The sequence below is a fragment of the Kogia breviceps genome, chromosome 9 (genome assembly GCF_026419965.1).
Source record: "Kogia breviceps isolate mKogBre1 chromosome 9, mKogBre1 haplotype 1, whole genome shotgun sequence".
Taxonomy (NCBI): domain Eukaryota; kingdom Metazoa; phylum Chordata; class Mammalia; order Artiodactyla; family Physeteridae; genus Kogia; species Kogia breviceps.
In genome coordinates, this window is record NC_081318.1 from 74252395 (window position 1) to 74266200 (window position 13806).

General features: G+C 38.1%; 1 protein-coding gene across 1 annotated transcript in view; it reads left to right on the plus strand.

Annotated features, from left to right (window-relative positions):
- DNAH11 (dynein axonemal heavy chain 11) overlaps positions 1 to 13806 on the plus strand; it is a 312578-nt gene that overhangs the window by 98007 nt on the left and 200765 nt on the right. The window contains 2 exon segments of the mRNA XM_067042643.1: positions 5349 to 5498; positions 8577 to 8810. Of these exon segments, the coding sequence (XP_066898744.1) occupies positions 5349 to 5498; positions 8577 to 8810 (384 nt within the window).

The window sequence follows — 13806 nt, forward strand, 5'->3', positions numbered from 1 at the left end:
ATATTCCCATGATGAGCTATCAATATCAAACCTACCAAAAGCCTAAGATTAAAAAGACTTGCAGTACTAAATAATGGTAAGGTTGTGGAGCAATGGGAATGTTCATATCTAGCCAGTGTGATTGTAGATTGGTACAACCACTGAGGAAACCTGATTGACAATATCTTCTAAATTTGAATATAATAATACATTATTATCCAGCAGTTCCTCTTCTTAGTGTATACTCAGCAGAAATGTATACATAGGTGAACCAAAATAGGTGACAAGAATTTTCATAGCTACATTATCCATAACACCCCCAAACTGGAAATAATCCAAATGTCCCTGAACAGTTGAATGCATAAATACATCGTGTAGTATTCACATAATAGAGTACCACATAGCAATGAAGAAGAAAACTAGTGCTATACATAATAACATGAATAAACCTCACTAACATGTTGTTGAATGATAGAAGGTAGACACAAGAATACATATTGTTTGACTCCCCTTATGTAAAGGTAATATCCATTAAAAAAATTAGAGTATAGTTGATTTATAATGTGTTAGTTTCAGCTGTACAGCAAAGTGATGCAGTTATACATATATTCATTCTTTTTCAGGTTTTTTCCCATATAGATTATTACAGAATATTGAGTAGAGTTCCCCTATGCTATACAGTGGGTCCTTGTTGGTTACCTATTTTATATATAGTAGTGTCTGTATGTTACTCCCAAGCTCCTGATTTATTCCTCCCCCACCATGTTTCTCCTTTGGTAATCATAGGTATGATTTCAATAACTGTGAGTCTGTTTCTGTTTTGTAAATAAGTTCGTTTGTATCATTTTTAAAAAATTAAATTGCACTTATAGATGTAGAAAACAATTTTATGGTTACCGGGGAGGAAAGGGGAGGAGGGATAAATTGTGAGATTGGGATTGACATATACATACTACTATATATAAAATAGATAACTACTAAGGATCTACTGTGTAGTACAGGGAACTCTACTGAATACTCTGTAATGACCTACATGGAAAAGGTGTCTAAAAAAGAGTGGACATATGTATATGTATAACTGATTCACAGTGCTGTACAGCAGAAAGTAACACAACATTGTAAATCAACTATACTTCAATAAAACTTTTTTAAAAAGAAAAACTTTAGATTCCACATATGAGTGATATCATATGATATCTGTCTTTCTCTGATTTACTTCAGTTAGTATGATAATCTCTAGGTCCATCTGTGTTGCTGCAAATGACATTATTTTGGTTCTTTTTATATGGCTGAGTACTATTCCATTGTACATCTGTACTACATATTCTTTATCCATTCCTCTGTCGATGGACATTTAGGTTGCTTCCATGTCTTGGCTGTTGTAAATAGAGCTGCAATGAACAATGGGGTGCATGTATTTTTCGAATTATGGTTTTCTCCAGGTATATGCCCAGGAATGGGATTGCTGGATCATATGGTAGTTCTATTTTTAGTTTTTTAAGGTACTGCCATACTGTTCTCCATATTGGTTGTACCAATTTACATTCCCACCAGCAGTGCAAGAGGGTTCCCTTTTCTCCACACCCTCTCCAGCATTTATTGTTTCTAGAGTTTTTGATGATGGCCAATCTGACTGGTGTGAGATGATATCTCATTGTAGTTTTGATTTGCATTTCTCTAATGATTAATGATGTTGCGCATTCTTTCATGTGTTTGTTAGCAATCTGTATATCTTCTTTGGAGAAATGTCTATTTAGTTCTTCTGCCCATTTTTGGATTGGGTTGTTTGTTTTTTTGATATTGAGCTGCATGAGCTGCTTATAAATTTTGGATATTAATCCTTTGACAGTTGCTTCATTTGCAAATATTTTCTCCCATTCTGAGGGTTGTCTTTTGGTCTTGTTTATGGTATCCTTTGCTGTGCAAAAGCTTTTAAGTTTCATTAGGTCCCATTTGTTTATTTTTGTTTTTATTTCCATTTCTCTAGGAGATGGGTCAAAAAGGATCTTGCTGTGATTTATGTCATAGAGTGTTCTGCCTATGTTTTCCTCTAAGAGTTTGATAGTGTCTGGCCTTACATGTAGCTCTTTAATCCATTTTGAGTTTATTTTTGTGTATGGTGTTAGGGAGTGTTCTAATTTCATACTTTTACATGTAGCTGTCCAGTTTTCCCATCACCGGTTATTGAAGAGGCTGTCTTTTCTCCACTGTATATCCTTCCCTCCTTTATCAAAGATAGGGTGACCATATGTGTGTGGGTTTATCTCTGGGCTTTCTATCCTGTTCCATTGATCTGTATTTCTGTTTTTGTGCCAGTACCATACTGTCTTGATTACTGTAGCCTTGTAGTATAGTCTGAAGTCAGGGAGCCTGATTCCTCCAGCTCCATTTTTCTTAACGAAAATTTTTAATGGCCAAAGCACAATCGTAAGTTTGCCCATTGATTGTGGAGGTTGCATGGTGGATTTTACGATCTCTCACTATTGTACAAAGCAGGGGCTGCCTGTCTGTCTACGCACCAGTGGGTGGATACACCTGATTTGCTGTAAACCAGTGGAACAGCATTTCAATGTTTGTTGCTAACCTTTTAGATACCTACTCAACCTACAATGAAATTATTGAATTTCATGATTTGAAGTATTCAAATCCATTCTGTTTCTTTAGTGTGGTACAAAGAGGGGGCCTCTGAGGAATTAGTTTTTATGTATTTTTTAAACTGTAAATTAACTCTTTCCAAAAACCAAACTAGGAAAAAGGAATTTTAATTTTGTGTTAACAGGTACAAAGGGATATCATTAGAAATGGAACAAATCTGAGGTCAACAGCGTCCATGTTAGTTTAAAAAAATGGTCCTGTTCTCTCAGAACCTCTAAATGGAAGGCAGAATAGGAAAATATCCAACTTCCAACACGCCAGGTATAAGTCATGGGAAAACATCAAGCTGTGGGCTTTGCGTTTCCTGGTCACCCACTGAGTGACTAGAGGACTAGGAGTTCTTTTGAAATGCTTTCCTCACCAAAGCAGTGATGTGTGAGGGTGTCTGATGGTTGAGGTCTCATTTATCATGCAGCTTTGTACCTGACTATTATTTGTACCTGACTAGGCCCATTACACAGTAGAAGCCGTTAAACATCTGTGTACATTCTGGCCACTTCAGCTGTGACAGTGAGTTGTTAGAGGATTGGAGATACTTTCTGTGTGTAATGTCCTGTGGGTTATGTACAGGGATTTGGGAGACTGTGATAACCTAAGCAGTGATCAGCTGCCAGACTGTCTACACTGAAAGTGAGAGTTTCAAAAACTCATCTATTTTAAACTCGGAAGATTCCTTGTTGTGATTTTCTTCAGTACTAAAACTGTGACTACAGCAAAAATGTTAAGGCTAAAAGCTTCAAAGATCAAATCACCCTTAAGGAGTTCCTTACCAATATTGGTATTGGTCTTTTCATATGGGAAATTTATGCAGGTTGCTGTTGTTCATAGAAGTTGCTATTGGGAGAGTTATCAAGTCCAGTTAAACTGTATTTCAAGAAAAACTCATTACAGAGATGACTTTAATGGTATGTGCTGGGAAATGTTCTGTATCTTGACACTGTCTTCTGGTTATCAGCACCTTTTATTATTATTTTTTTTATTGAGGTGAAATTCAGGTAACATAAAATTAGCCATTTTAAAGTGTATGATTCATTGGCATTTTGTCTGTTCACAGTGTTGTGCATTGATCACTTCTATCTAGTTCCAAAATATTTTCATCACCCCTCGTACCCATTAAGAAGTCGTCGTGCATTCTCTCGTCCCCCTGTCTCCTACTAGCCATCAGTCTGCTTTCTGTTTCTGTGGATTTACCTATTCTGGTCATTTCATATATGAGGAATCATACACTATATTATCTTTTGTGACTGGCTTCTTTCACGTAGCATGATGTTTTCTGGGTTCATCCATGTTGTAGAGTGTACCAGTACTTCCTTCCTTTTGATGGTTGAACAATATTCCATTGTATGGACATGCCACAATGCACAATGTGTCCATTCATCCATCAGTGGACATTTGGCTTGGTTCCACCTTCTGGCTGCTGTGAATAATACTCCTCTGAACTTTTGTACAAGTATTTGAGTACATGTTTTCAATAATTTGAGGTATATATCTAGGAGTGGAGTTTCTGGGTCCTATGACAAGTTTATAGTTAACTTTTTGAGGAATCACCAAACTTTTTCCCACTTCTCAGGTTTTACAGTAATTTTGCCAAGTGTAAGGAGGGAGCGCTTGTTCCTATTCCTGATACTTCCTGTGGTTCACTCTGCCCTTTATTCAGTCCACCCCAGGGGGAGGTTGAGCGGCTGGCCTGACTGATAGCCTGCAGAACACGCGTCTTCCTCTCCTTTCCTCCTTGCCAGTCCTGCTGGGTGGAGAGGCCGGTCCCGGTCTGTGCTGATATGACCAGATGGATAAATCTTATTGATTCTTGTGTTCTGTTTGGAGGCCAGTTGGGCTTTCATCTCAACTGGCCTCTAGCAGAGCAAGTGCTGCTCTTTGTCTTTTTAACTTGGTTTTATTTTTCAAGGAGTCCAGAACCTTCACAGGGTTCAGTATGCTATTTACTGGGGGTTCTTTTGGAGATCGCACAACTTAGGATGTAAAAGATTATGTTCGAAGAGTTTGAAGAGTTTGAACTCTTAGAAGCTCAAAGAGTTTGAACTTTGTAGATGTGGCTTGGACTTGGAGGTTTAAGATCTAACTGCCACTTATTCTTAGCAGTGTCAACTTGATGAAGTCACCTAATAGTTTACCTTCAATTTCTTTGTCAATGAAAACGGGGGAATCCCATTCACCTTTCTGATGTAACAAATATGCTCTGGGGCTCATGTAAATAGCAAAGCAAGTGCACAATAACATAGCACCTGACCCAAGAATAAGACTGTATCTAATTTACATTTTCGTTTCAAATATTTTAACACAGCTTTTTTTTAAAAAAACAATATAAGGTCTTTTATGATGTAAGTAAAATACCATGTCTGAATTGTAATATCCTGACCACAAAATTCCCAGCAGGATGATTGCTACAGGAATATGGTACAGATAGAGAAGTTGGTAAGTCTCAAGCCTTTATGGAGAAAATAGATAACCTAGCAGGGTAAGTATTCACCTCCCAACACCTGATGATGTGATCAGAGTGCCTGGCCACTTCTCCATCTGGGTCATTTCAAACTCTGGAATTGAAGAAGTGATTTTTATTTGGAAGAAAAACATTTTGAGGCATCTCTGTAACGATATAAAGACAGTTTTGTGAATTCATGTAGCCACATCTGTAGATTACCAGAATATATATCCAGTAAGAAATGCTCTTATCTCTTCTTATTATCTTGTCTTAGGTTACACACCACCTTTCCAAACTCTTTGACAGCATTGTAGATCTGCAGTTTGAAGGCGATCAGGATGTTTCCGCGCACAGGGCCGTTGGAATGTACAGCAAAGAAAAGGAATACGTCCCATTCCCAGCTGAGTGTGAATGCATAGGCCATGTAAGATTTGCCTATGAGGTTCTCTATGCCAGAGAAGTATTGGGGGGCTAATTTTTAAAAGTTGAACAAGAAAAAATCAACTCATGTCCAATGAGGCTCCAGTTAGTTTTGTGCTCAGAGATTCCCGTTTACCTGTGTCCGGTGTGACAGAGGGCTCCTCTGCCATGCTTCCTATTCTGCTCATCAGGCTTCAGCACCCTGCAGGAGCTCAGACTTGCTCACAGTTGAGCCAGCGGGAGGGACTGTCACAGACTGAACGAGTAAACCCCAGAATTAGTAGCAAATGCCACCCAGTGACTGAGTCTCCTACAGAGCATATTGTTTTCACCCCCGCTCAGAGTACAGGGAAGGGTTAAGGTGAAGCAGCACCTTGCAGTGAAGCATGTTTTAAAGAGGCTGTGGTTCAGGATTCTGACATGGGTGTTGTAAATGGCTGCTCGTAAATAAAGTTGACTGAATCTGCTAAGCTAATGTCAGGTACACTAATTACCGTGTGCACAGACAGCTAACATACTCTCTTCTCTCACAGCCAAACACCTCAAACATATTCTTAACAGTTATCTGTAAGAATGGCTCTTAACGATTTAGGAAGCAGCTCCCGGTGTTTTCAGACGATTTAGAGGAATTGCATCTTTTTACTGCGATGCTTATATAGCTTGAGTTAATCCACAGGGTAACTGAGACGGTAGCCTCTATTACAGAACAGTTTAGGTTGAGGCAGGGGGTTCCTTAAAGGGTCCCTTGCAGAAATGTGATGGCAACCTTTTTTTTTTTTTTTTTTTTACGAGGGTTTTCTTTATTCCTCTCTGTTGCTTTTTAATATTGTACCAGAAAAATCCTGCCAAATGCAAGGGAAGCAGATGGTGGAATACTTTGATTAAAGTATATTTGTGATCTCTGGGGCTCTTTAGGATATTATTACAATGATTAGAAAAAGTCACCATAAACTATCTTGACAAAAGTGTGTTGCTGTCTGCCTCCCCCCAGCAGACTGCTAGCTGACTGGCCTACTGCCCAGAGGACAGTCCAACCATAGATGTGGCTGTCACTAGCAGGAACCCTTGGTACTGAAAGTTTTCACAGTGCTCTAACTTATTTTATATAAGCAACTTACGCTAGAGACTTTTGGGCATGTAGCACATTTACCCTCTAATTGCCTGTTTTATAAAAAGATGCTTTTACTTTAGGTCTTCCCCCCGTCTTCCCCTCACACTTTGATGATTGGTTCCTCCCAGTTTCGGCTCTTTGTGTTTTATTCGACAGGTGTTTATTGAATACCTACTATGTACCAGCTGCTGGGTTTGGCTTTTGGAGATCCAGAAAAGAATAAGACATGGCACCTGTCCTGGGGGACCTCTTAAGCTTATTGAATAGATAAATATTCACATAATTATTGATAATGGGAAGTGATAATTCTTGTTATAGAGGGTCGGACAGAAGCTGATGAAAGACCACGAAGTGGGAGATCAAGCAAGCACCTCATCAGGGCTTAGTTCTCAAATTATATTGAGCTGAGTTGCCGTTGCAGGCATAGTCTCCGAACACGGGTTGATGTGTCACCTTGTATGTGTGTTTGGTCTTCCCAGATGGACTGGAGAGTTCTCGAGAACAGGTGGCCATACTGAGCACATGGATCCCAGGGTATCTGGGATATGATCAGGTGATACCTGATTTACTAAAGGAGCTTGCTGCTTGGTGACATTGAGTTGTGCGGAGTGATTACAGTAGTGATTAGGTCACCCTCTCTCAGGCCACCGAACAAAGCCCAGCTAGGAAGCCAGGAGAAAAGTCTTTTAGGATGTTGGGGATGGTTCTTCCCTTTTTCTTCCAATAGGGAAGGCTGTCAGGTCACTGACCACGTACCGCTCCTTCCAAGTTCTCCAGAGAAAGAGGTTGTAGGAATGGATGCTGTGTCATCTTCACAGAGGCGGGAAAAGAAATCAGTTGTATAATCTTCAGGATCTCATATAGTCCTTGGAATTTATTTATTATAGTTATTTTTTTATTGATATGATCAATTATTTGCAAATGGTATAGGTATCCTTTTTGTTATATAATATCATCCCAAAGAAACAGGTATATGGATAAATATAACAAAGCATATTTGAATAGGATGGAAAACTGGCTGAAATATATTTGTGGGAGCAAAATAAACTTCAGAAGAATTTTTTTTAAAAGATTTTCACAAGTCGGCAGTTGTCCTATCTCTCATACTTTCCTGCTGTCTAATTTATGACAAGTGTGAGGAGGAGAGACAGTAGGGAATATAATTAAGATACTTGCTGAAAACACTTTGGCTTAACACTAGGAACTATGTAGATTTGAGGGTAGAATCTTTAGTAGATTTAAAAATTATCAAAAGATACATTAAAAAATGAGTTTCCTAGACTCACAGACATAGAAAGCAAATTTATGGTTACCAAAGGGGAAAGGGGGCTTAGGGATAAATTAGGAGTTTGGGAGTAACAGATACACACTGCTACATGTAAAACAGATAAACAACAAAGACCTACTGTATAGCACAGGGAACTATATTCAATATCTTGTAATAACCCATAATGGAAAAAATTCTGAAAAAGAATATATGTATAACTGAATCCCTTTGCTGTATACCTAAAACTAACACAACATTGTAAATCAACTGTACTTCAGTTTAAAAAATCGATTTCCTATTATTTCCAAATCTCTAGAATTTTACTGTAGCATATTGGCTGTGATGCTTGGTTTCTCAAAACACTGTGTGTTATCAGAGGGGATCTTAGTCTAGAACCATCAGGTCTTCAAATCTGAAAAATGAATAATGGATAACACATTGTCTGTTTAGGATGTGGAATTTTATCAGCCAGCTTGTAGGTGAAATAAGATGAGCAGTATCCCGGTAGAAGCCAGATTCATGTAGGAAAGACTTCATTAATCAGTAGTTCACTGGCTCGTTTGAGTTACCCTTCTAGTACAGGGGTTTAAAATAAATCCACCTGAGGCCTCCCTCTCTGTGTAGCCTTCAAGCCCATGAGAGGATGGAATAATCCCTTTTCCATAGTTAAGCCTGTGTTACAACATTTCCATTTGCTTCAAAAGGTGGAAACGTGGCTTCTGCAGCTGGAACAGACCATGCAAGAGACAGTGCGACGTTCTATCACAGAAGCCATTGCAGCCTATGAGGACAAACCCAGGGAATTGTGGATTTTTGATTTCCCGGCTCAAGTCGCACTAACTAGCTCACAAATCTGGTGGACTACAGATGTAGGAATAGCCTTCAGTAGGCTAGAGGAAGGCTACGAAACGGCCCTAAAGGATTTCCATAAAAAACAGGTATTGTATAAGATTTATGATTTTGAGATTTAAAGGGACTTGAAGAGGTAAGCTTCATTCATTCATTCATTCATTCATTCTTGTTTTATGGAGTGTCTTCTGTGTTCAAGATATGATGCTAGGAAGATTTTAGCAATCATTTGTTTAGCTTTCCATTTTATAGTTTGGTGTTGTCCTTCTTGTTTCCTACATGGGTTTAAAAAACATCCATCCTTAAACAACAAGGTCATACTATATAGCACAGGGAACTATATTTAATATCTTGAAATAAACCATAATGGAAAAGAATATAAAAAAGAATGTATATATATATATATATGTTTGAGTCACTTTGCTGTACAGCAGAAATTAACACAACATTGTACATCAGCCATACTTCACTAAAAAATAAATAAAACAAATAAAAAACATCCATCCTTGTCCATTATCTCCCAAGGATCTAGTATACCACTCACACCTAGATACTGTACATATTTTTTTCCTCCTATGTAAGACTCTCCAATTACGCTTTCAAAGGAAGTTGCAGATGTCAGTCATCTTTACCCCTAAACACTTTTATTAATACATACCCATTTCATACGTTTAATTTCAGTTATTATATCTCAATTTCCTAAAGTTCTTTTTGGTTCTTTAAAAATCAGTTTTATAATGACATGTCTTCATTATGGTTTTTATTCTTCTATCTCATTAATAGTCTTATTTAGGTTGTTCTGTTCCTTTGAGGCTGATTTTTTAAATTTGAACTAATTTTTTGTATGTTTATTTTTAAAGGTTATCTTTAGGTTGGCTTTTTTTTTTCTGGAGGAATTCTGTGTGTTCTACACTGAGCAGATGTCCCTACATGTTTTTCTCCTTGTTGCCTCCAGGTTTCTACAGGTTTTGTGAGTTCTGGATTAATTTTGTGGTTAATTACTCAGTCTGGGATTTACCGATCATAGTGGCAGGGTCAATTTGGATGTCATAGCTTCACATAGCTTAGACCTGAGATTTTGATTTCTTTTAGAGGACTTTTTTCCTATCCAAAGCCCCAAGATGTTTCAAGCTTTCTTCTTGCTTCTCTGAGCTGGTGGGTAGAGTTTTTCTAGAACCTTTTATTGGACTGTGTAATACTCTGAGGATCTTGGTTTTATGTCAGCATCTCAATTCTAACTCCCTGCCTTGCTCAGGGAGTATAAGAGGCAGAGAGCACAAATGTGTTGCCACGTGGGCAATTTAAACTTCAGTCTCCGATGTTTGGGTCTCTACTCAAATTCTCCTTTCGGCTGCCGTGGCATTAGCCTGTTAACCGCATTCTACTCCTCTAGCTTGGATGCACATCCTTGGCATTAGGGAGTATCACCCACTCTCCCCCAACCCTTTCCCTTTCTTCCTTCCCCCTCTGTGTTTCCCCCTCTCTCATGTTTGGCTATGTCCTTTGCATGTGGATGTGTTTCGTTTTACTCAAATATCCTCTGTGTTAATAAACGAATTGTCCATTCAGTTTAACCCAATATGTTATAAGACTGCCTGTTATTATCACTGCTATTTAGGTTGTTTTTATTTTTTGGCTCTCAATAATAATACTGTAGTAAACAGCTTTGTGTTTACATCCATGTTGCACACATTTTTCTTTATTTCTTCAGGATAAACTTCCAGATGTAGAATTGCTAGGTCAGAGACTATACCTTCTTAAGCCTTTGAAACATCATGCCAAGTTTACCTTCCCAGTATCAGTGCATGAGAACTGTCTGTTGCCTCCCCTGTCATCAACATTGGGTTGATTCTTTTTTTAACATCTTTATTGGAGTATAATTGCTTTACAGTGGCGTGTTAGTTTCTGCTTTATAACAAAGTGAATCAGCTATACGTATACATATATCCCCATGTCTCCTCCCTCTTGCCTCTCCCTCCCACCCTCCCTATCCCACCCCTCTAGGTGGTCCCAAAGCACGGAGCTGATCTCCCTGTGCTATGTGGCTGCTTCCCCCTAGCTATCTGTTTTACATTTGGTAGTGCATATATGTCCATGCCACTCTCTCACTTTGTCCCAGCTTACCCTTCTCCCTCCCTGTGTCCTCAAGTCCATTTTCTACGTCTGCATCTTTATTCCTGTCCTGCCCCTAGGTTCTTATGGAACAGGTTAGAAAGCCCAGAGATAAACCCACGCACATATGGTCACCTTAAAAGGAGGCAAGAATATACAATGGAGAAAAGGCAGCCTCTTCTATTAGTGCTGCTGGGAAAACTGGACAGCTACATGTGAAAGAATGAAATTAGGACACTCCCTAACACCATACACAAAAATAAAATCAAAATGGATTAAAGACCTAAATGTAAGGGTTGATCCTTTTTGTTCTTAGAGCTAAAGTCATTTATATTCCAGTAGCTTTAGCTTATTCAGCTAATTAAGAAAATTTAGCTTTTTTCTCCTTTAAAATAAAGTTTTCCATTTTGTTCGAGTTATAATAATGCTTCTTTTTCATGTTAGATGAGAAGTAGACAAAGAGGGTGGTTTATGAAGACAGCATTTACGGGCTTAATTATGAAACACTTCCAGCATAAATTGAAATGTTTGACAGACCAGCCAACAGATGCCTTCAATACAGCATTTCAATGTTGCCACTGATACTAATATGCCCACCAGAGCAACTAACATTTGAATATTGTTAAAGCTGCAGTTTGGTTCATCAGAAGTGTGTGCATCTAAATTGAAACCCCATTAGTTTCCGCTCTTTAAAAATAGAGGTAACCGTCTGCTGGAGTTTGTTTTTAATTAAAACTACTCTTGCTAATACTGTGAGCAGTTTTTAAGGTGAACTTCAGTCCTTTAAAATAGCTTAATTTCAAAACTGAAATCAGAGTTGGCCTTAACTGACAATCTACCTGAACAAGTAATTTCTTTCCTTAGTTCTCAGTTCCAAATTGTAGTGAGGTAAACGAAGATAATTATTTTAAACTTTATTTCCCCCAGACATATTGTAATTGCATGTTAGATAGTGTTGGGATTAAAGGCAAAAATACTGCATTTTGAATATATATCCCTGCCTGCCAGAGTCTTTGAAAGTAAAACAAATAAAATATAATTTGTCAAATTTGAGAGTTCCTTGGCACAAGTATTTGGTTAGGCTTGGGATCTGGTAAGAAAGTTTTTCCATTCTTCCTTTATCATTGAGCTGTGTGCAAATCAGCGAAAAAGAGATGGAAGCACTTTGGATTCAAAATATTAATTACAAGTGTGCTGGGACATTGCCTAGGGTACTTTTAATAAGACTAACAATAAACAATTTGAAGTTTTCTTATTTAACTATTTATCCTTTCTGGCCACAAATATTCAGAAATATTATATGTATAAGAAAGAAACTCTCATTTTCCTACTTAGGTTCAGTTTTTGGCCTCATTTTTAATCGTTAAGAAATTTTTCAAAAACAATTGCATACCGTGTTGATAGTGTTCTTATCTCGCTCTGACCCTTTGACTCAAATAGGGAAACCTGTGAAGGCTGCAGTTACACAGTGTATATTGGAAATGAGTTTTTTGTTTGTTTTTGTCTTTATAGAAATTTGAAATCTGATAGGCTCATGCTTCTTAATGGCAGGAAGCAACAAGATGATGAGTAGAGCACATATTCTCTACCGCCTCTCTCATCTGTTAAGAGAAGATTTTTCCACAGACAATTTACTGACCTAGTAGGCTTTTATTCAGTGATTCATCAATCAGTCAGTATTCAGTCTGCAGATGGAAAGGAGCTCCAAAGAGCTGTAGAAGATGAAAGATTTTTGTAGACCAAAGTAAGCAGGAACAACGAAGGGGCATTTGCTGATTAATTAAAGCAGGGTTACTTTCCTTGTAAGGAGCAAAGGGAAGCCTTGGAGCCAGGTCAGGTAACGTGTGCTGAGCAGGCAAACACTGCTTGGTTGACCTAAGCCTGCTCTTTCTGGGAGAGCTCAACATGAAACAGTTAAGTTTTGGTTTGCTGATGTGGGTAATGTGAGCGACTCCATCTTGGGCCCAACCTGGTTACTTTAACGCATCAAAAATTATATTGAAAGACAAGGTATATGAAAAAAGTCATACTGTACCTGGAAATACTGGACCAGATAATTTGAGGAATGCCTAGAAGTTGATAACAGTTGGAATCAAACTGATAGATGACTAAGAGCAGAGAAAATCACAGTCCAAACATATTAAAAAGAAGCTATTGCTATGATAAGCCTATTTTATCCCAATGAAATTCCAGAGAAATTACAAACTGAGATTCAATAAAGGTAAAAAACATGTGGTGCTCACAGTCCATGGTCAGTGATACGTAATGAATGTGTAAGAGGTGGGCAGTTGGAACCAGTCCTGCCTCCTGTACATCCCAAGAGATTATCAATGTGAGTGTTTGTCCCCAGGATAAAGGCCTGAGAAATACTTCATAAACAAAGTGAGACATTTTTTGAGGACTTCTGCCATGACTCTGTCTTGACTGTAGATCTTGGGTTGGACAACGTTTTCTGTGCAGGATGGAATAGTAAATATTGTAGTTTTTATGGGCTTTGTAATCTCTTTCACAACCACTCCTCTCTGCTGTTGGAGTAGGAAAGAAGCCATAGGCAGTTTTTAAATGAATGGGCATGCTGAGTGCCAATCAAACTTGATTTATAAAAACAGGTGGTGGGCCATATTTGGCTCATTACCTGTAGTCTACCAATTCCTGTTCTAGAGAAAAAAGCAGAAGAGATCCTGAAGTAACTCAAGATCCCCACAATAAGTGGAGGTAACAGAAAAAGAGATTTGTTACCCATATAGGCCATGAGTCCAGTCTGATCCATTAACTCAAGCGTTGGTCCTTTGAGCAGATCAAACACTGACAAAGATTTGCAGTTCAGAGGAGACAGCAGAAACAACAAAGCGATAGGGAAAAGAAAAATCTCTTGTATGAGAAAGAGATTTTTTTAGAAGACTGTACAACACTACATATGATTTTATACTAATATTTAATTTGAAAATCTAAAGTAAATGGATAATTTTCTAT